At 45.6% G+C, this 24,477-nt stretch overlaps 1 protein-coding gene across 1 annotated transcript in view; it reads right to left on the bottom strand.

The window, feature by feature from the left end:
- The window catches only part of LOC146863455 (dedicator of cytokinesis protein 2-like), a 2,657,619-nt gene that overhangs the window by 2,409,543 nt on the left and 223,599 nt on the right, over positions 1–24,477 (bottom strand). The window contains exons 2-5 of the mRNA XM_085642885.1: positions 12,419–12,502; positions 11,938–11,978; positions 11,661–11,716; positions 542–638 (exon numbers count right to left, since the gene is read on the bottom strand). Coding sequence (XP_085499011.1) covers positions 542–638; positions 11,661–11,716; positions 11,938–11,978; positions 12,419–12,502 — 278 coding nt within the window. The remainder of the gene's footprint in view (positions 1–541; positions 639–11,660; positions 11,717–11,937; positions 11,979–12,418; positions 12,503–24,477) is intronic.

The following is a 24,477-nucleotide window of genomic DNA, read 5'->3' as shown; positions in this document are numbered from 1 at the left end:
TCGACTGTGCCGAAGGCAGCTGAGATGTTCAGCTATGTCAAGAGGTAGGGGTCATCACATTTGTGGTCTGGACTGCATCGTCTATGACATGGTAGTGGTCTCCATGCTGCAGCGTCGTCTATATACAGATTAGTCGTCAGGCAGGAGATGGTTCGCATTAATGTGATCTTGAAGTTGAACATAGACTGCTTTTCAATGAACTTGCCGATGAAGGATCGGGGAGAAATGGGACAAAAGTTGGCGAGGGTATCAGGGTCTTAGTTTTTTAAAGAGTGGATGAATCCGGACTGTCTTGGAAGCTTCAGGGAAGATGGCTTGAGTGAGGGAGGCATTAACAATGGTGAGAAAGTGTCTCCCGAGCGCTATACAATGAATGAGATGGGCGAGACAACGTCTTCATAGGAAGGTTTTGCTAGTTTTGAGGGGTTCTTTTACTTTGCTTCAATTTGGAATGAAGATATGCTAAACTTGATAGCACGCTACTTTCATGAGCCTATTCTGTTGAACACAGTGCCCGACGGGGTGTAGAAGTCTTGCGTACCACATAGAGCTGCTTCCAGATGCAGGCCCACTCCCGCAGCGTGGTGGTGATCTCCTGGACCATCGGCATCTCCAAGCACACAATGCTCTCCTCCGTCCTGTGGAAGACAGAACGTCTATGTTAAACAAACTTACATCAACAGGAAGGCCAACCAGAAGAAGTTACTTTAAGACGCTTAATTCCATATACTTGAGAGGTTTCAGATATGAACACATGTAGCATCCCACCTGGGCTCACTTTGTGTACATTGTGTGTTTTCATTCTTTTGTGCGGGTGCACCTTTTAAAAGTTGCGCCAAGTGAAAGCAATGATAATGCACCCTATTATGGGGAATGCGGCAAATTGGTGCTGCCCTGGGTGCAGCGCATTCCAATGAAAAACAGAGCCACTGTTTTACAGCCGCTCCGTGTTTCACTGTGCAGGCGGCAACCCGCCTGCACTTTTAAAAGACAATGGAGATCCCCTCGCAGGTGGGTTCAATCAGTGACTGCCACCACCCGCAAGGGGATGTTTGGAATGTCAATAGGACCCCTTTTCCCCCTTCCAGAGGGCTCTCAGGGGGTGCACTTACAGTGCACCACCTTTTAGATGGTGCACTTTCAGTGCACCTTCAGCTTCTTTGCCTTTGCGCCTGTGTCTGTAATATTGTGCGGGCTGAGAGGGAAAGGGATTCCCTCATTTGCATGGGGCACCCCATGCGAATGCCCTCTGAAGATAGCGCCGGTGCCTCATGTGCGCCAGTGCTATTAGTATTGCGGAAGGGGCTGCACAAGCGTCTGCGGCCCCTTCTGTAATACCAAAGTGCCCCGGGGGCACGGGAAACGTGCGCAAACGTCTGCTGCGCCCTCCGGGGCACTTTGTGTAATACGGCCTCAAGAGCTGTTGTTCTGCGCTCAGCCCAGCGCTTAATTTGAGCCGGTGGTTTCCGATGCTCGGCGCCGGAACTTAATTGTCAACACAAGCACTTATGACAGTTGGCCACATAGTGGCGCTGTCTGACTGAGACAAGAGCACAACAAGTGTTTCTTAATGAAACATTAAAAATGACTAATACCTGCTGCCCATGACATTCTCATAGCTTTTGGGGGCAGCGAACAGTCTGAATTGTCACACTTGCAGGAGTGTGATGGTTACTAGTTGTGTTGTTACTATCAGTGGCAACACTGGCGGGGGCAATGTGTGGCCTCGTGACGAGGGCCCTGGCACTTACATTTTTACAAACATAGCACTTGCTCAGCCCTTCCTTGTGGGAGTCTCCCAATACCCTGTGGAAGAATCCTACCCCCTCCATCCTCGCAGCCCATCCGCCAGAGAGGCTTTGTGAGAAGGCAACAGGACAGAGCGAAGTACCACAGACGACAGGACCTGGGAGATGTCACAAATGAGACTGTCAGAGATGGGGGGCCTGTGCAGGAACCCTGTATTGTGCGCGTCCATCTGCTCAGTGGAAACAAATGAATTTACAGGTTGATATTTACAGTACATTGACCCCTTACTTTGGCTTCCGGGTTGTCTGGGTTTTATAGACAGAGAAGTTGTCAGCACAGCCCTCCTACGTGAAATATGAGGCTAGGTGGCTTTAAAGCAGGGTATTGTGCAATGCGAAGCAACTGGACAAAGCATTGCTGTCGGATGCTTGATGTGGGGTGAAGGGTACCTGCCAGCCTCCCTGGCCCTCCAGCAGATGGACAGCTCACGGACCAGCCATGGGCAGGCGGGGATGTGTTGTTTGAGCCGGTGACATTGTAGCACAAGTAATTATCAGCAACGCAATGACTGTGAATGCACAGACTGTGTACTAAAAATGCAGGCACTCTCATAAATAGGTTAAGATAATCCCATAATTAGAATTAAGAGAAAAAGTGAAGATGGTAGCACTAGACGTTCAAGCGATGGTCAAGGAGTTAGCCCTGTGCCCCAGAATGGCAGGTACCCTATAGATCTCCTCATGCTCACTCGAGGGGCGACAGGAGCAGCAGCTCCGACATTCAGGTCTCTGTTCAAGGCCCTAGCGGCCAGAAGATGTTCGGCTGAAGGAGGAGCTGCACAGGGGTCCAACTCCATCAATGGAGCGGCATCCAGGCTAGTGATGCTGCAGACGGGCCACGTGTGGAAAGTTCTTCCAGGAGGCGCTACCGGAAGTGGTTTGGGAGGGAACAGAGCAGCAGACGGATTGTAGCTCCAAGATAGGCAGGATCAACACAGCTCTGCGCGTGGAGGTCCACCCCTGAAGCTCTGCAACATCCGGCCCACTCTTCAAAGTTCAGCGGTACCTCGGTGCTGGCTCTTACGTGGTTCTCTCTAGGGAACTGAGCTGTGGGATCGAGGCTCCTGGTAGGCTGTGAGATGCTGCTAGACAGGTATGTCTTCTAGGGCAGCAGAGTCTGCGCCAAGATGGCCTCCTTCGCCTACTCTGTAATCTACACCCTTCCCTTCCTAGCTCTTGGGAGGAGACGGTGACAGATGAAAGATCTTGGGCAGATGTGGACTTCAGCCCGTCTAGGTCCATACCTAATGACCTGCTAATGGACATGTCTATGGAGAGGGAAAAACAGAGGTAGGACTCAGCTTCTCAGAACCCATGTCCCGTCCCGACTCTTGGGGAGGAGGTCGGTGACAGATGAAACATTTTGGGCAGATCCTGGGCTTCAGCCCTCCTAGGTCCACGCCTAATGACTTCCTAATGGAGATGCCTGTAGCAAGGGTTGAAACAGAGGTAGGACTCAGCTTCTCAGAACTCATTTCCCTTCCTACCTCTTGGGAGGAGGCCGGTGACAGATGAAAGATCTTGGGCAGGTGCTGGACTTCAGCCCATCTAGGTCCATGACTAATGACCTGCTCACGGAGATGTCGGTGGAGAAGGGAGAAACAGAGGTAGGACTCAGCTTCTCAGAACGCATGTCTCTTTCTATCTCTTGGGAGGAGGCCGGCGACAGAACAAGGACCGCTCTTCTCATCTTGGGCAGAAGTGGGCTTCGCCCCTCTAGGTCCATGACTAATGACCTGCTAACGGAGATGTCTGTGGCGAGGGTAGACACAGAGGTAGGTCTCAGTTTCTCAAAACAGAGTTTCCCCTTCTTGTGCTCACATTAAAAGCCGAGGAAGTGCAGGGTCAGTGTCTGCCCCCCACGAGCAAAATGAAACAGGGCAGACCCAGGAAAGGTGCCTCCTTTAAAGATGTTTTCCAATAGTCTTGTAGGTTGGCTTGAAATGTGACCTCACTCTCTTCCACAGATTCCCTTTTGCGACTATAACAGCATCTCTGGTAGAAAAATTGCAAAGGTATGTAAACAGAAAGAAGTACAGAGAGTTTGACGCCCGTCTTACTCCTACTATTCTTGAAGAGCCCTGGTTGTACTTCCTTTCATTTAGCTGAGTGAAAAGAAGGGGCAAAGGGGCGCCAATGCATTGTCTGCAGAGGTCGGACACCTTCTCAAGAAGATAACATAACAGAACATTAGATAACATGACATGACATGACACAAAATAACATAAGATATCATAACATGCCATAACACACCATAACATACTACGACATGACATAAAACGACAGGGCATGGCCTAGCATAGCATTGTATGACACGACATGACATGTTGCGGTAATGTGTGAATGAAATGTGGACTGTTACTCAAGGTGCTGTATGTCCACATTGATTATTAGATGTAGTTCAGTTACTGGGTGAGGAGACCAGGGGCGGGGCTGGGGTTTGCTTGTACAACGAGGGTAAACAGGGGCTAAAGTCCAGTTTATTGAGAAAGAGCCCAGATGTGCCTGTCCTCACGGAGCAGACGGCTCTGCCAAACAATGTAGCGCTGTTACACAACGAGTAGAAAGAGTGCCGCACCAGGTGGGTGGCGCCCCCACTGATACCATCGGAAGTGCTTGCACTAAACCTGGCTGCTCTCGTGACGCTAGGCGCTGTGCTGTTGTGCAAAGGTGAGCCAGCAGCGTCCAGCACAGGAGCTGAACTGCTGGGAGGATTTAGGAAACAGCCCGAATTGGTTCTTTAGTAGATTTCGTTTTGCACTACAACCTGAGTTTTTGCACAAGCCTGCCCCACGGAGATGCCCCCCTTGCCTACAAGGGGGAGAGGGGCACGAAGAGGTTTGGGTGCAGCTGGAGGGTCACTTTTCAGACACTATCACACCAGTGCGTTGCTGCACTTGGCGATGCTTCGCGTCACACGAGTCCCAGTGCAAACCTTAAGTAATTCTGGGCCCGAGCTGTCGCCTCTCACCATATCTTAAGTTGTGAAATGTAAATAGGTAACGTAGAGACTCGTGCATGGCTCTTCCATACATGTGCTTCAGCTGACTTCAAATGTTCAATGTGCATACTGCCATGACCAGCTTGTATGTACATTGAACATACTCTAGCAGAGCTGGGACTTTAGCATCCTCATTAAAAGATTAATCCTGAGCTGGTCCCAGCTAAGCACAGTCAGGAGGGGGGAGGGGGCAGGGGGCAGCTGGGAAGTGGAACAAGAAGAGCGTGCTTTATTTCTTGATATCATGCTCTGGGGCCCTTTACGGGGCCCTCTTTCTTCAGAGCCAGCCAACTGCTCTGCTGTTTAAAGACAGTTCCCCTGTTAAGTAGTGAGCAGGAGAGAACAGACCATGAGTTGTAAAGAGGTTGAGGATGGGGAAGAAGGTAATTCTAAGTTCAGTGAACTATGTTCATTTCTGGAAATGATCCAATCGCCCTCAGTGAGAACGTGTTCTGTAAGAGGAAAGGTCACATTCATAATTCAGCAGTGTGGGAGGAAACCTTCTCTGACTTTAATCTCCAGACTCCCAAGTAAGGAATGTTAACTTCCAAATATTAAAGGGAGTATCCAGAGTAAAGAACAAATCCAGCCCCGCCCCTTTAACAGCCTCCAATGAGCAGCCTAGAATGCTGCTCCGTGTACTGACCTCAACTTGGGTTTTGAGATATTTTGTGACATCGTTCACCAATAAGCTCCTTTAAGTTTGGTTCTCCTCTGTCTCACCAGTTTTAAATATTTTATGTTTTCATTTGTAACAGCTAGCTAGCTTTGGCACTGCTAACTATTTGTAGGAAAGTAGGATCTGCGTCTTATGGTTACGCCCACTTTTTGCTTCATGTCACACTGTTTTTAAATTGTCTGTCTGGGATCCTGCTAATCAGGACCCCAGTCTATCTGCTTTCTAACTAAAATGTTATCTCATGTACTTAGGTACACTCCAGATTGGATACTCGGGTACCCTTGTCAGTCCCTGGTTTATGGTACCCATGTACTAGGGCATAGGTACCCCAGAGGGCTCCCATGGGCTGAAGCAGGTATTATGCCCCCCATGAGAGGTCATGCAAAATGGGCCTACAGGCCTGCCATTGCAGCCTGTGTGAATTGGTGCATGCACAATTTACTTAAGATATAGGTTTACTATAAGTCACCCCTATAGCAGGCCTTGACAATCCTGAAGGCAGGGTGCTTGATTCTAAGTGAGAGGGTGCCACGGCATGAGCAGGACACCCCTGCAGCCTACGGAGTCCATTCTCCCGGGTTGTTAGTGCTGCAGCCATTTACGACATATAGAGTGGCATTATGCGACCACGTGATGACCAACTTTAAAACAGCTGAAAGTAACCCTATCGTGTTTGGTATCAAACATTGTGGAATCATACCCCCACACCGGTATGATTCTACCCCTCAGAAACAAGCTTTGTGAGATCCCTGGTGTTCCCGGTACCAGCTTTCTAGTCCTGGGCAGCCCAAAATGGTTGCTGCCGACCAGAGACACATTTCTGCCGTCCTGCTGCTGAGCCAAGCTCAAGCAGGGGAAGGCAGAACAATAGGCATCCTGTCACAAGGAGGTGTGACCACCTTCCAGACAGGATTTAGTTTATTAGGGCTTGGTGGGTGCACATTTGGTGTCCCTGTGCATAGTCGAGTTCAAACCAGTCCTGGGAGCCGTTGGCTCCTGCTCTGGCGCGAAAACTGGACAAAGGACAAGGGAGTAGCCTCCCCACTGTCTTGACCCTCCCCTGGGAGGGTCCCCTGAATCTGTCCTACCCTCTCTCGTGGGCACAAAATGTCTTACCTGGCTGTATGACCCTAGATTCGACGTGGACAAGATTCTGATCAAGAAACCACAGAACTTCGACCATCTGGACACTCTGGACTTCCCTGCACTTCGTTTGGGCCCGACTTCGTCTCCCTCTCAGTCTGAAGCATCGCCTGTGCCCGCTCACCGTACAGGCTCCATGCAGGACCTGTGGAGCAAGGAGTCACTCCCCTGCATTCGCAGGCACCGTAACGCAGCTGACCGATCTGCTGATCCTGAGATCCTGTGGACTCCAAATCTCCAGCAACACAGGAGGTGGGTTCCTCATCCCGAGGTCTGAGCTGCTCTCTCACCAAGTTTGAGGTCAGAATCCCTCGTGGGGGCTGTAATACTTGTACCCCTGTGCACTGTGTACTTTTGCAAGTGCATATGCTTATTGGCGTTCCCAAATCAAGTGCACTGGGTTCCGAGTAGCCCCAACCTCTGACACCATTTCCACCAAATAACTTTGGCCTCCTTGTACTGAGTGCTCCGTGGGCTGTTGCTTTGGGAAACTGCTCGAGGCCCCCTTGCAACTCCTGTGCCTCCACCCTGTGGGTCCTCTTGAGGGTCATCTTTGTTTTCCTTGGGCTCCCCTGGTTGCTCAGGGCTTGCCCTGACTCCTCTGTGTTTGGTGAGTCTCCTGGACCTTGCTGGTCTGACCGTAACCTTTCTTGACCATATTCATGGGTTGCCGCTACCAAGGCTTGTTGGTGCTCCAGACGGACACTGACCCCCCTCAGCAATCAGCATCCTTTGTGGGACAGTTCGTATCCAGCTCATGGTTATCCTCGACGTCTCCTGGTCCCGGTGGCTGCAGAGTCAAGAACCCCCTCAACGCACCTGAAGCACCCGAAATCGGTGGGCATTCGTCTACCGAGCCCCTGGTCACTCCTGAGTGGCCCAGACTCTGTCCCCTATGGTTTTAGGTACTCTCCACCAAGAATCCACCTTGGGATTCCAACAGGCACCTTTCTTCTTTCCTTCAGTGGCATTTCCTTGAAGTCCTCCATTGAGATCGACTGCGGTTTCCGACACCACTTCAGCCCTATGCACTTGGCTTCCCTGGGATAGGTAACATTGGTACTATGGTATCCATGGGTTGGGTGGCTCTTAAACCTCCTATGATCCAAAGGGCTTCCTCGTAATCCACTGGGAAGGGTCCTTAAACTTTTACACTGCAACCGCAACTCTCCCATAGAATTTTACGGCACATGCAGTCGTGTTCCCACACTGCACCTGTCCTCCGTGGGGTCCCTACTCACTCACCTTGTGAGGTTCCTTGGGGTCCCAGCGATTCTATATCCTCTAGACACTGTCTTGATTCGAGTCGTGGTTCTTATACCACTATTTTAGTAGTCTAGTTTGGTTTGGGTGGGACAGGGAATGAGAACAGGTCAGGAGGTGACACCTTTTATGACCTAGACTCAAACACTGGCCAGGAGGAACAAGATGGTTCTCACCTGGATAACTCAGATCTGCGAGGGTCAGGAAGATGGCTATGGGGAGCCTCTCTTCACCCCTCCTGGAAGAGTGCAGAGTTTACCAAGGAGATCTAGATCTCCCTCTGCAGAGTCTAATCAATCAGGACAGTCTGTAGGGACTTCTGTATCTAGCAAGATGGACCACTCTTATGACAGGGAGTACCAATTTCAGGAACTTGAGAAATCTAAGCTTAGGCTCAGGCAACAGACATTGGCCCTGGACAAAGAGTCCCTAGAAGTCTAGAGAGCTAGAAAAAGATTGGGACTAGAGTCCCATGGTGCCAGCAACAGTGTCCGTAGAGTTAAGGAACATTCTTTTGACAATAGGAACCTGATCAAGATTGTCCCTCCCTACCATGTTGGGGATGACATCCATAAATGGATAACTGCTTTGGAGAGGGCCTGTAAAGTTCAGAGGGTCCCTCAAGAGCAGTGGGCAGCTATCTTGTGGCTCTCCTTTGCAGACCAAGGTAGAGAGATAAGCTCCTCACTGTTAGAGAAGAGGATGCTGACAATTATTCAGTCCTGAAGAGTGCTCTCATTGATGGGTTTGGCTTAACCACTGAACAGTACAGGATTAAGTTCAGAGACACACAAAAGACACACAATCAGGACTGGGTAGACTTTGTGGATAGTGCCATTAAGGCTCTGGAAGGCTGTTTGCTTAGCAGCAAAGTGAATACTTTCAATGGGTTTTACAATTTGATTATGAGGGAGCAGATCCTAATAATTGCCAAAATCAGTTGTTGCATCAGTACCTTGTGGATTCTGATCTGACTTCTCCCCAAGAATTGGGAAAGAAGGCAGATAAACAGGTTAGGACTGGGATGAAGCAGAAAAACCAGAACAATGGTGGTGACCAAAGGAAAACAGATTCTAAAACTTCAGATAAGGGTGGGGACAAGGGTAAAGAAGAAAAGTCTTCATCAGGGCCCCAACAACCTGCCTCTGGGGGGGATTCACAATCTAACAAAGGAAAAGGCAAAAAGAAACCCTGGTGTTTCTTATGTAAGGAAAAGACCAATTGGACAAAAAATGCCAATTGTCCAAAGACAAAGTAAACTACTCCAACCACCACTGCCCCTAAGGCAACTGCTCCCCCTAGTACAGTTACAAGTGGTGGTACAAGGAACAAGGGTTTAGTAGGGTTAACCTTGGGTTCTGAGATGGGTTTTGGCCTAGTCAAGACTCCAGCTCAGGCTGTGTTAGTCTGTGATGGTGGCATATATATTGCCACCCTACTTGTTAGTCCCAGTAACCTGGGCAAGTACAGGCAACAGCCTTTAATAAATGGAGTAGAAGCAATAGCATACAGGGACACAGGGGCCAGTATCACAATGGTGACAGAGAAACTTGTGTCTCCTGGACAAATCATACTTGGTGAAAAGTACCAAGTGACCAGTGCAAACAATGTCAGGACTGACCATTCCTTGGCAGTTGTTAATTTCAGCTGGGGATGGGAAACTGGCCCTAAGACGGTTGTGGTTAGCTCAGACCTACTAGTAGATTGTTTGTTGGGCAATGATTTAGAGGCATCAGCCTGGGCTGATGTGGAATGTAGGACTCGTGCAGCAATGCTGGGCATCACTGCAGATGTGTTTGCTGTGACCAAGTCACAGGTCAAGCTGGCTAACACTGAACAGGCCTTGGATCCTGGAATAATGGACCAAGGGCCTTCCAGGAGAAGGAGCAGGAGGAGTACGGCTGTGTTTTCTCCCCAGACTCAGTGGGAGGATGAATCTCTTGAGGGGGATGATCTCAGTCCCTGTGAAGCAACTGTCTCAGATGAACTGGAACCTGATCAGGTTGAGTTCTTGGGGACAGGGGGCCCTTCCAGGGCAGACTTGAGTTTGGAGCAGCAAACCTGCCCCTCTCTTGATCCCCTCAGACAGCAAGCTGCTACTGAGGCTGCTGGGAGTGCCAGTGGGTCCCACAGGATCTACTGGGATGATGGACTCTGATACTCAGAGGGTAGAGACCTCAAGCCTGGTGCCACCAGGAGGTTGGTCATACCTCTGAAGTTTGGGGGCTTCCTACACACCTTGGCACATGACATTCCCTTGGCAGGACACCTAGGCCAAAGTAAAACTTGGGACAGGTGTGTCCCTCACTTTCACTGGCCTCACATGTCGGGGGACACCAAGAAGTTTTGTAGCTCCTGTACCACCTGCCAGGCCAGTTGTAAGTCAGGTGGTACCACAAAGGCCCCCCTCATACCACAACCTGTGGTGGGGGTTCCCTTTGAGAGGGTTGGTATTGACATAATTGGTCCCATGAACCTTCCAACTGCATTTGGACACAGTTACATTCTAGTGGTGGTGGACCATGCCACTAGGTATCCAGAGGCTATACCCCTTGGTGGCCAGGGCCCTCCTGGGAATCGTTTCCAGAGTGGGTTTCCTTAAGGAGGTCTGACCTGACAGAGGTACCAAAACCAAACCAGAGAGGAGCCCTTCAGATACAAAGAGAACTGGGTCACGTAGCACCAATAACCAAAGAGTGTTGCCTATGTGATTTTCCCTCAATTATCAACACAAATAATAGCTCATACTCATTCATACGTTTAAAGCATACGGCCAATAAGCCTTGTTTTTAGTAAAAAGTATATCTCCTCCTTTATTTTACAAAACAGATTATGCAAATCGTTAATAAAAGCACTTCATGAATGCATTTTTATATCCCATTCATTTAAAAACACAATTGTTATTATTTGTAATTAATTTCTCCTCCAAGGGACAATCCTTAGTTTTTATCCAAGTGTAGAGGTTAGTTCAACAACTTTGGAGTACACATCTCACACATTAGTGATTTATATTGATCTATATGATGTGTAATTTTACATGTATTCCCCAAGAAACATATCGTGAGAAACCGCGACTTTCCCATAGAATTGTACGGCACACGTGGTCGTGTTCCCACACTGCATCTGTCCTCCGTGGGGTCCCTACTTACTCACCTTGGGTGGTTCCTTGGGGTCCCAGTGATTCTACATCCTCTAGACACTGTCTTGACTCGAGTTGTGGTTCCTATACCACTATTTTAATATATAGTTTGGTCTCCCCCTGGAGCCCACTGTGTTTTAGTGCTACTTAAGATTGTTTCTGTGCTACAGTATTGTGTGATGTGTGTTTATCTGCATGTAGCAGATAATGTGACGTATTTAGAGTGCGTTATAATAATAAATACATATTTTTATAACTACTGTGTGGTTCTCCTTTCATTTAACCAATACAATAAGGTTGCATTCTAGCAAAACAAGCTGCTTATCTTTCCCTCAAGACTAAGCCTGCAGGCTGCTCTCCACAGCTACCACTTGGATAGCTTTCTAAGGTTATCTTTGACCTCTTAAATCACCATAAGGGTTGTTTGGACTGGTACAGGGTGGTTACTTTAATTAGTGGACAGCATATACCAGGCCAACTTCTCACACTATTGCTTATTATGGCATTAATAATATTTGAATCAAGAACGGTAAGTCTTTCTTCAGTTTCCATAGATCACCCAAGTGTCACTGGCCAATGACTGCGCATCTTTCCAGTGCGCTTTCTTGCGCTGCGCGGGGTACCTACCCTCTCTTCTCCACACGTGCATTCTTAATATGGATGAAGGACACAGGAAAGATGCCCTAAGGGGAGAAGAAGAAAAAGAACATATGAGATGATAACGAAGCATCAGGAATAAACTATTGTTCGTTTTCCAGGCATGTGTCAAGGGCCCTCCGTGGTGTCCCCTCTGCATTTAAACCTTGTATTGGGACCAAGAGAGCCTGGGTTTGGGCATTCCTGGGCCATCTAAACTTTACAAAGAGGAGCAGAAGCAAAGAGATGGTTCCTGCACACATCTTACCCGTGTAGATCTGTTCTTCAAGGCGTAACCTCTGAACCAGCCTGCAATGGAGAGGGAGAAGGGAGTGAATGTTACTGGTCTTTGGTGACTTGTCATGAAACACATCATGAAACAGCACCCTCTCCTCCAGAGGTGTGCCAGGCCTATTTTTAATCGGATTGCATGGATACATGTCTTAAAAGTAAGGACGGGGTAAAGGCATCAGCACAATTCAAGAAGATCTCAATAGGAAAGGCCTTCGCTCTTTTTGCTGAGGACTTTCACGTTCTTTCAATCCTATATCTACTAGACAGCACTGCAATAGCGCTTGGAAGACTTTGATTTGCTAGCACCTGAAAAGTCATGATGAAGGTGATGAAAGTCATCTGCTGGACCCTACAAAGTTCCCAGGTGCTGGAGGGAGTAGATACCTCCAGGGTTTACCTCCCTTCATGGAGAAAACACTACTCCCACCCGGTGCCCTCTGGCTGAGACCGCTCACCTTCACACATCTGGACAATGTGCACGACGTCCCCGATCTGAAGGGAGAGGTGATGCTCTTTCGTGCCTGAGAAGTTCCATAACGCTGAAAAAGAAGATAGACCTGATTAGTGGTGGAAATGTGCACTCATCTAGAGAATCAATTATTGGCAAACTTCAGCCATCCCATTTGGGTGTCAATCTATGTCAGAATACCAGGTACTGGCAAGTGATCGGCCCAGAATGCTCATCAGTACCAGGGACCATTGAGCCATTTGAGGTGGGAGCAGGTCTGAGAAGATGTCCTAGTGCCCAGGTACTCAGAGGGAGAACTAGTATACGTCATAATGTTTGATTAACGGGCTGGGATCTAAAGTGCTTTCTTCGGCCTTTGTTGAGAAGTCTTAGGGCCTTATTTAGATTTCGGTAGACGAGTTACTCAATCACAACGGTGACGGATATCCCGTCCGCTGAAATATAAATCCCATAATATCCTATGGATTTTATATTTCGGCAGATGGGATATCTGTCACCGTTGTGATGGAGTAACCCATTCACCGAAATCTAAATCAGGCCCTCTGATACCAGAAGAAACAAGCAAGTTATATTATTAACAGTGTGTTTTATGTGACTAAATTAATTGTAGACTGCATTTGAAGGAAACGGGGCAGGCAAAGTTAGAGATGTCTGTACAGGAAACTTAATCAGAGATTTTTGAGAAATTATGACTCTCTTGTTTGGTCAGAAAAATATTGTTGAAGCAGAATTACCATTGGACCCGTAGACCTGTTACTATGCTGTGTTCCATCTTTTCTTCGCTCTTCCAATTGGTCTCTTCCCTTTCCCTGTTCCGCTCTCCTTCTCCTATCCCCTTGCTGTGTTCCATCAGCCAGCTGTGAGCTATCTGCAGCTAACTTTCACCCTGATTTGCTTCTTGACTAGCCTGGTGATGATGAGAATAAACTTCCTGAGATGCTGCTTCAGATCATGTCATCAATACAACAATGAATGGCTATGCCAGCTGATGGCTATTCATATAACCCTGTCTCAACAAACACAGGGGGACCAGTAGTGCATTAAGGTCCAGCATACCTGCTCCACAGTGTTCTGTAACCATTAATGGTGTGCAGTTCCTAAAGTAGGAGGGAGAAGAGAGGGAAGGAATTGCAGGTCAGAACTGTGAAATCCACAGGATAGGGAATAGTTCCTTGTTGGAACTAGGGACCTCACACAGTCAAAGTGTGTCATCCTTTATGAGTGGTGCCTACCCTGTCTCCTGCCTCTCACTATATGAGAGGCAGGAGACAGAGTAGGTCGTGGGCAGATATACCACTTGTACCATAGGGCTAAAGTCTAGCTTATCTCCAGCACTTCTTGAGGAGGTATATATATATATATATATATGTATATATATATATATATATATATATTCACTGAAAAAAACATAGGTTTTAGGGGTGTTATAGTTAGCTGGACATTTCACTTGTACAAAACCATTGAAATTCCTCCGTTATAGTTAGTTCAGCTAACTATAACTTGCACGCCCACAATCCACTGCTGATGACGTCACATATTACATCTACTAGATGATGTCATCAGTGATGTCATCAGTGATGTCATTTGAGATGTCATCAGTGATGTCACTGACCATGTCATGAATGATGTAATATGTGACATCATCAGCAGTGGATTGCGGGCGTGCGAGTGAAATGTCCAGCTAACTATAATACCCCTAAAACCTTTGGTTTTTTCAGTGAATTTCTAAGGTTTTTTAAATGCTCATTCCTAACTATAACATGTCTGAAACCTATGGTTTTTTCAGTGAATTTCAAAGGTTTTTACAATGCTAATTCTTAACTATAACATGTCCGAAACCTATGGTTTTTTCAGTGAATTTCAAACGTTTTTTAAATGCTAATTCTTAAGTATAACATGTCTGAAACTTATGTTTTTTTCAGTGAATTTCAAAGCTTTTTAAATTATATTTTTTAAATTTATTTCTTGTTCTAATTTTTTTTATATTCTTTAACTACATTTTTTTAATCGAACTTATTTTTATATTTTTTTTAAAAAAATTACACTACACAATGAGCCCATCATCATTACAACATAGCGTCTGTGGCTTTCCTTGATGTTCCACCTTGTGGCTCCTGTGGGGGGTGGGGCATATAATGTGTAGTTTCTTTATTCCCTTTGGTCGCACCTTCAACTCCATCAACGGAAGATCAGAAATCCCTGCATTGGAGGTTTCATAGATCTGGTGTGTCGAACAAATACTGCATGAAGCGTGCTCTACTCCTCTCACATACAACTAGATCTCACATTAGAACCTGACGCACAGAACTGAACTTATCCAGCAAAGGACATACTACAAACACTACTCTCTCAACCCAAACGTGGGCCTGTCTGTGCTACGAAGCCAAACTAGTGGCCATGTGCTGTATGCAATAACTAGACACTAGCATGATATTACAAAAATGACAACAATTTATAACATCTGATAATTCTAAAAAAAAATAAACTAGTGTAAATACCAAAACCATAAAGAGTTGTTCGTCTGTCAATGTTTTCACTCTCTTTTGGAAATGACCTTCTTTTATGTAGCAGGTGTTCGCCCTGACTGTTTTTGTTTGCTAACCACTGGTAAAGTGCTTTCTTCCTCACTTTCAACAGGATGAAATTAACATATCGCTGATTGGCATATTTTATTTACCTATAAGTCCCTCGTCCCTAGCGGACTGCAGCCCCCATTATCCCATCCACTACGGTGACAATGTAAACATGACTGCCGGCAAGCCATCAGTAGCCTGGCTGTTCAATTTTTAACAGCAAATTTGACCTGTTAAAATGACCCCTTTTGATGGACAAAAACGTCCTTATAAATATTTATATACCCCTAACTAGTCTTTATTGCCTCTAAGGTAGTGTGCATGCTATTTAAAAGCAGGAAATGTAAAAGTTTAATAATGAACATGCCCTTATAGTGTAAAATCCCTAAAATCTAATTCAATGTAGCAGAGTTGGCTATTCCTTAGGAAAAGATATGGGTGCAATATTAAGTTTAATAAATGTCTTCTCCGCCTAGGAAACAACTACAAATTACATTTTTTGACTTTTTGAAAAATGCATCTCAAGCCCAATTCACTGGTGAATTTGGGGTTGTAAGAAATTTTTGAAAAGGTGTCTTTTAAAAACGTACCTTTGCCCTGCCTGAAGTACCTGGCTCCAACTTCTGCCAGCCAGTAATTGCTATTTCAATAGATATGAATGAAGTGTGAACTTGCTACCAGGAAAGAGACACAAGGCTTTGCGTATGGGGACTTGGTATAGTGCCCTTGACAGAGCTGAGCATAAGGATTTGATTAACTTCTAAGAATCCTATTCTCTCACAATCAGATGTAGCCAACCCCCAGCATACAGCCTTCTTTTGTCCACCCAGAAAGACGGATCTCCATCACAGTAGGAAAAGGCTCTTCCACCAGCTCTGGTTCTGTGGATGCGCGGGGCCTCTGCCAGGGCGACGCCGGCGGAGCAGACGTTCCTTTTGGGTACACGGAAGGAGACTCTTTCGTTGAGGTATTTGGGTCCGATGTTGTGGAGTGATTTGTAGGCGTGGGTGAGTACCTTGAAGGTTACTCTATTCTCGATGGGGAGCCAGTGGAGGTCTCGTAGGTGCTGGGAAATGTGCTTGTATCGTGGGGTTCAGAGAACGAGTCTGGCTGAGGTGTTCTGGCCGATTTGGAGTTTGTGTAGCAGGGCTTTGTTGATTTTGGCGTAGAGGGCGTTACCGTAGTCCAGTCTGCTGGCTATGAGTGCCTGGGTGATGGTCTTTCTGCATTTGGGGGGGATCCACTTGAAAGTCTTACGGAGGATGAGGAGGGAGTTGAAGCAGGTGGAGGCGACAGTGTTGATCTGGCGGGTCATGGTGAGGGAGGAGTCTAAGATGATGCCGAGTTTTTGGGCATGGTCTGATGGAGTGGAGTCAGATCCTGCTGGGGTTTTAAAGCCTGTTTGACAGGCATGCTTGGTTACCATATAATATTTGGGGTGCAGTTCAAAGGATGGAAGCTGAATGGCAAAACAATTTGTGTGTCTCTACTGTCTAGTTGCTGAAAGCGCAGCTTTTGTCTAGCAGATGTCTGTCTCTGCATTTGTGAGATGGACAGGGACTGTCTAAAACTGGATTTTATTGTTAGATGAGGGGGACACTGGGATTACCATAGAACCTTCACAACAAACAAACCCAGCACTTTAAACCCAATTTACTGTGAGGAAAGACTTTAACCATCTTGAAAACGCCCAAAGTGGGTAGGGGTAGCCCCAGGAACCATCCCCATAGGTCATTCCCATCCACTAGCAGTCAGGATTCGGCCCTCCTGTTCAGGTGATCAAGGGCCTTCTGGCACTTCACAGTAAGGATACCTCTCCGGGTTTCTTCCTAGAGGTCAAGACTATTAAAGATGCTACTGGGGTCCCATGACTGGCCACAGCATTTCTGTAGCATCCAGTGGGATTTAACAAAGCCCTCATTTGGGTCTGGGTGATGGGAACCTCTCAATAAAGTACTGTATTCACTTGAGCCACTAGAAGCAGATCGTCCCATTCCCCACCTTGTGTCACAGACAGACATTAGAGAGCGGACGTACCTGGGCCTTCCTTGCTTTGATGGTCAGTTTGTACTCCTCTATCCCACCAGCAGCTACCCCTTCTGCTTCATGTGGCCCTCCATGAATTGCTGGGGGCCGCCATATCATCAACCTAGGCCATGCAGCACTCCTTCAGGTTGGACAACACATATCAAGCGCCCGATAATCAACGTAAAAGTGGAATTCCCTGAAGCCTTGATTGGGCACCAGCACCATTGGACTGGCACAACGGTCAAAATAGTGTTAAATCACACTAAAGTCAACCACATCATTTACTGCTCAGGAGTCTGATAAGGGGCGGGTTTACCCCATAACCCTTCTTTTTCATCACTGAGCAACAGGTTTGGGGTGGAGGGGGTGGGGGCTCACTCTCTTCCTTCAACTCTTCCGTAGAACACTTCCAGGATTCAGACCAGATCATCTTCATATAGAACAACTCTGAAAATGAGTGAGACCTCACACAGTAACAATAATAATTAACTGACTGCCCAGAGCATGAGTGAGACCTCACACAGTAACAATAATAATACACTGACTGCCCAGAGCATGAGTGAGACCTCACACAGTAACAAAAATAATACACTAACTGCCCAGAGCATGAGTGAGACCTCACACAATAATAATAATAATAATAATAATAATACACTGACTGCCCAGAGCATGAGTGAGACCTCACACAGTAACAATAATAATACACTGACTGCCCAGAGCATGAGTGAGACCTCACACAGTCTCAATATTAATACACTGACTGCCCAGAGCATGAGTGAGACCTCACACAATAATAATAATAATAATACACTGACTGCCCAAAGCATGAGTGAGACCTCACACAGTAACAATAATAATCCACTGACTGCCCAGAGCATGAGTGAGACCTCACACAGTAACAATAATAATACACTGACTGCCCAGAGCATGAGTGAGACCTCACACAGTAACAATAATAATACACTGACTGCCCAGAGCATGAGTGAGACCTCACACAGTAACAATGATAATACACTGACTGCCCAGAGCATGAGTGAGACCTCACACAGTAATAATAATAATAATACACTGACTGCCCAGAGCATGAGTGAGACCTCACACAGTAACAATAATAATACACTGACTGCCCAGAGCATGAGTGAGACCTCACACAGTAACAATGATAATACACTGACTGCCCAGAGCATGAGTGAGACCTCACACAGTAATAATAATAATAATAATACACTGACTGCCCAGAGCATGAGTGAGACCTCACACAGTAACAATAATAATTCACTGACTGCCCAGAGCATGAGTGAGACCTCACACAGTAACAATAATAATACACTAACTGCCCAGAGCATGAGTGAGACCTCACACAATAATAATAATAATAATAATAATAATACACTGACTGCCCAGAGCATGAGTGAGACCTCACACAGTAACAATAATAATACACTGACTGCCCAGAGCATGAGTGAGACCTCACACAGTCTCAATATTAATACACTGACTGCCCAGAGCATGAGTGAGACCTCACACAATAATAATAATAATAATACACTGACTGCCCAAAGCATGAGTGAGACCTCACACAGTAACAATAATAATCCACTGACTGCCCAGAGCATGAGTGAGACCTCACACAGTAACAATAATAATACACTGACTGCCCAGAGCATGAGTGAGACCTCACACAGTAACAATAATAATACACTGACTGCCCAGAGCATGAGTGAGACCTCACACAGTAACAATGATAATACACTGACTGCCCAGAGCATGAGTGAATCCTCACACAGCAATAATAATAATAATACACTGATTGCCCAGAGCATGAGTGAGACCTCACACAGTAACAATAATAATTCACTGACTGCCCAGAGCATGAGTGAGACCTCACACAGTAACAGTAATAATACACTGACTGCCCAGAGCATGAGTGAGACCTCACACAGTAACAATAATAATACACTGACTGCCCAGAGCATGAGTGAGACCTCGCACAGTAACAATAATAATCCACTAACTGCCCAGAGCATGAGTGAGACCTCATACAGTAACAATAATAATTCAGTGACTGCCCAGAGCATGAGTGAGACCTCACACAGTAACAATAATAATACACTGACTGCCCAGAGCATGAGTGAGACCTCACACAGTAACAATAATAATACACTGACTGCCCAGAGCATGAGTGAGACCTCACACAGTAACAATAATAATTCACTGACTGCCCAGAGCATGAGTGAGACCTCACACAGTAACACTAATAATACACTGACTGCCCAGAGCATGAGTGAGACCTCGCACAGTAACAATAATAATACACTGACTGCCCAGAGCATGAGTGAGACCTCGCACAGTAACAATAATAATCCACTGACTGCCCAGAGCATGAGTGAGACCTCATACAGTAACAATAATAATTCAGTGACTGCCCAGAGCATGAGTGAGACCTCACACAGTAACAATAATAATACACTGACTACCCAGAGCATGAGTGAGACCTCACACAGTAACAATAATACTACACTGACTGCCCAGAGCATGAGTGAGACCTCACACAGTAACAATAATAATACACTGACTGCCCAGAGCATGAGTGAGACCTCGCACAGTAATAATAATAATAATAACACACTTACTGCCCAGAGCATAAGTGAGACCTCACACAGTAATAATAATAATAACACACTGACTGCCCAGAGCATGAGTGAGACCTCACACAGTAATAATAATAATAATAAAACACTGACTGCCCAGAGCATGAGTGAGACCTCACACAGCAATAATAATAATAATTCACTGACTGCCCAGAGTATGAGCGAGACCTCACACAGTAATAATAATAATTAACTGACTGCCCAGAGCATGAGTGAGACCTCACACAGTAACAATAATAATACACTGACTGCCCAGAGCATGAGTGAGACTTCACACAGTAACAATAATAATACACTGACTGCCCAGAGCATGAGTGAGACCTCACACAGTAACAATAATAATCCACTGACTGCCCAGAGCATGAGTGAGACCTCATACAGTAACAATAATAATACACTGACTGCCCAGAGCATGAGTGAGACCTCACACAGTAACAATAATAATACACTGACTGCCCAGAGCATGAGTGAGACCTCACACAGTAATAATAATAATAATACACTGACTGCCCAGAGCATAAGTGAGACCTCACACAGTAACAATAATAATTCACTGACTGCCCAGAGCATGAGTGAGACCTCACACAGTAACAATAATAATACACTGACTGCCCAGAGCAGGAGTGAGACCTCGCACATTAACAATAATAATACACTGACTGCCCAGAGCATGAGTGAGACCTCGCACAGTAACAATAATAATCCACTGACTGCCCAGAGCATGAGTGAGACCTCATACAGTAACAATAATAATTCAGTGACTGCCCAGAGCATGAGTGAGACCTCACACAGTAACAATAATAATACACTGACTGCCCAGAGCATGAGTGAGACCTCACACAGTAACAATAATAATACACTGACTGCCCAGAGCATGAGTGAGACCTCACACAGTAATAATAATAATAATACACTGACTGCCCAGAGCATAAGTGAGACCTCACACAGTAACAATAATAATTCACTGACTGCCCGGAGCATGAGTGAGACCTCACACAGTAACAATAATAATACACTGACTGCCCAGAGCATGAGTGAGACCTCGCACATTCACAATAATAATACACTGACTGCCCAGAGCATGAGTGAGACCTCGCACAGTAACAATAATAATCCACTGACTGCCCAGAGCATGAGTGAGACCTCATACAGTAACAATAATAATTCAGTGACTGCCCAGAGCATGAGTGAGACCTCACACAGTAACAATAATAATACACTGACTGCCCAGAGCATGAGTGAGACCTCACACAGTAACAATAATAATACACTGACTGGCCAGAGCATGAGTGAGACCTCGCACAGTAATAATAATAATAATAACACACTTACTGCCAAGAGCATGAGTGAGACCTCACACAGTAATAATAATAATAACACACTGACTGCCCAGAGCATGAGTGAGACCTCACACAGTAATAATAATAATAAAACACTGACTGCCCAGAGCATGAGTGAGACCTCACACAGTAATAATAATAATAATTCACTGACTGCCCAGAGTATGAGCGAGACCTCACACAGTAATAATAATAATTAACTGACTGCCCAGAGCATGAGTGAGACCTCACACAGTAACAATAATAATACACTGACTGCCCAGAGCATGAGTGAGACCTCACACAGTAATAATAATAATAATAATACACTGACTGCCCAGAGCATGAGTGAGACCTCACACAGTAACAATAATAATACACTGACTGCCCAGAGCATGAGTGAGACCTCACACAGTAACAATAATAATACACTGACTGCCCAGAGCATGAGTGAGACCTCACACAGTAACAATAATAATACATTGACTGCCCAGAGCATGAGTGAGACCTCACACAGTAACAATAATAATACACTGACTGCCCAGAGCATGAGTGAGACCTCACACAGTAACAATAATAATACACTGACTGCCCAGAGCATGAGTGAGACCTCACACAGTAACAATGATAATACACTGACTGCCCAGAGCATGAGTGAGACCTCACACAGTAATAATAATAATAATACACTGACTGCCCAGAGCATGAGTGAGACCTCACACAGTAACAATAATAATACACTGACTGCCCAGAGCATGAGTGAGACCTCACACAGTAAAAATGATAATACACTGACTGCCCAGAGCATGAGTGAGACCTCACACAGTAATAATAATAATAATACACTGACTGCCCAGAGCATGAGTGAGACCTCACACAGTAACAATAATAATTCACTGACTGCCCAGAGCATGAGTGAGACCTCACACAGTAACAACAATAATACACTAACTGCCCAGAGCATGAGTGAGACCTCACACAATAATAATAATAATAATAATACACTGACTGCCCAGAGCATGAGTGAGACCTCACACAGTAACAATAATAATACACTGACTGCCCAGAGCATGAGTGAGACCTCACACAGTCTCAATATTAATACACTGACTGCCCAGAGCATGAGTGAGACCTCACACAATAATAATAATAATAATACACTGACTGCCCAAAGCATGAGTGAGACCTCACACAGTAACAATAATAATCCACTGACTGCCCAGAGCATGAGTGAGACCTCACACAGTAACAATAATAATACACTGACTGCCCAGAGCATGAGTGAGACCTCACACAGTAACAATAATAATACACTGACTGCCCAGAGCATGAGTGAGACCTCACACAGTAACAATGATAATACACTGACTGCCCAGAGCATGAGTGAGTCCTCACACAGTAATAATAATAATAATACACTGACTGCCCAGAGCATGAGTGAGACCTCACACAGTAACAATAATAATTCACTGACTGCCCAGAGCATGAGTGAGACCTCACACAGTAACAGTAATAATACACTGACTGCCCAGAGCATGAGTGAGACCTCACACAGTAACAATAATAATACACTGACTGCCCAGAGCATGAGTGAGACCTCGCACAGTAACAATAATAATCCACTAACTGCCCAGAGCATGAGTGAGACCTCATACAGTAACAATAATAATTCAGTGACTGCCCAGAGCATGAGTGAGACCTCACACAGTAACAATAATAATACACTGACTGCCCAGAGCATGAGTGAGACCTCACACAGTAACAATAATAATACACTGACTGCCCAGAGCATGAGTGAGACCTCACACAGTAACAATAATAATTCACTGACTGCCCAGAGCATGAGTGAGACCTCACACAGTAACACTAATAATACACTGACTGCCCAGAGCATGAGTGAGACCTCGCACAGTAACAATAATAATACACTGACTGCCCAGAGCATGAGTGACACCTCGCACAGTAACAATAATAATCCACTGACTGCCCAGAGCATGAGTGAGACCTCATACAGTAACAATAATAATTCAGTGACTGCCCAGAGCATGAGTGAGACCTCACACAGTAACAATAATAATACACTGACTACCCAAAGCATGAGTGAGACCTCACACAGTAACAATAATACTACACTGACTGCCCAGAGCATGAGTGAGACCTCACACAGTAACAATAATAATACACTGACTGCCCAGAGCATGAGTGAGACCTCGCACAGTAATAATAATAATAATAACACACTTACTGCCCAGAGCATGAGTGAGACCTCACACAGTAATAATAATAATAACACACTGACTGCCCAGAGCATGAGTGAGACCTCACACAGTAATAATAATAATAAAACACTGACTGCCCAGAGCATGAGTGAGACCTCACACAGTAATAATAATAATAATTCACTGACTGCCCAGAGTATGAGCGAGACCTCACACAGTAATAATAATAATTAACTGACTGCCCAGAGCATGAGTGAGACCTCACACAGTAACAATAATAATACACTGACTGCCCAGAGCATGAGTGAGACTTCACACAGTAACAATAATAATACACTGACTGCCCAGAGCATGAGTGAGACCTCACACAGTAACAATAATAATTCAGTGACTGCCCAGAGCATGAGTGAGACCTCACACAGTAACAATAATAATACACTGACTGCCCAGAGCATGAGTGAGACCTCATACAGTAACAATAATAATTCAGTGACTGCCCAGAGCATGAGTGAGACCTCACACAGTAACAATAATAATACACTGACTGCCCAGAGCATGAGTGAGACCTCACACAGTAACAATAATAATACACTGACTGCCCAGAGCATGAGTGAGACCTCACACAGTAACAATAATAATACACTGACTGCCCAGAGCATGAGTGAGACCTCGCACAGTAATAATAATAATAATAACACACTTACTGCCCAGAGCATGAGTGAGACCTCACACAGTAATAATAATAATAACACACTGACTGCCCAGAGCATGAGTGAGACCTCACACAGTAATAATAATAATAAAACACTGACTGCCCAGAGCATGAGTGAGACCTCACACAGTAATAATAATAATAATTCACTGACTGCCCAGAGTATGAGCGAGACCTCACACAGTAATAATAATAATTAACTGACTGCCCAGAGCATGAGTGAGACCTCACACAGTAACAATAATAATACACTGACTGCCCAGAGCATGAGTGAGACCTCACACAGTAATAATAATAATAATAATACACTGACTGCCCAGAGCATGAGTGAGACCTCACACAGTAACAATAATAATACACTGACTGCCCAGAGCATGAGTGAGACCTCACACAGTAACAATAATAATACACTGACTGCCCAGAGCATGAGTGAGACCTCACACAGTAACAATAATAATACACTGACTGCCCAGAGCATGAGTGAGACCTCACACAGTAACAATAATAATACACTGACTGCCCAGAGCATGAGTGAGACCTCGC

The sequence above is a fragment of the Triturus cristatus genome, chromosome 2_2, assembly GCF_964204655.1.
Source record: "Triturus cristatus chromosome 2_2, aTriCri1.1, whole genome shotgun sequence".
Lineage (NCBI taxonomy): Eukaryota > Metazoa > Chordata > Amphibia > Caudata > Salamandridae > Triturus > Triturus cristatus.
This window is presented reverse-complemented; position numbering and strand designations above follow the sequence as displayed.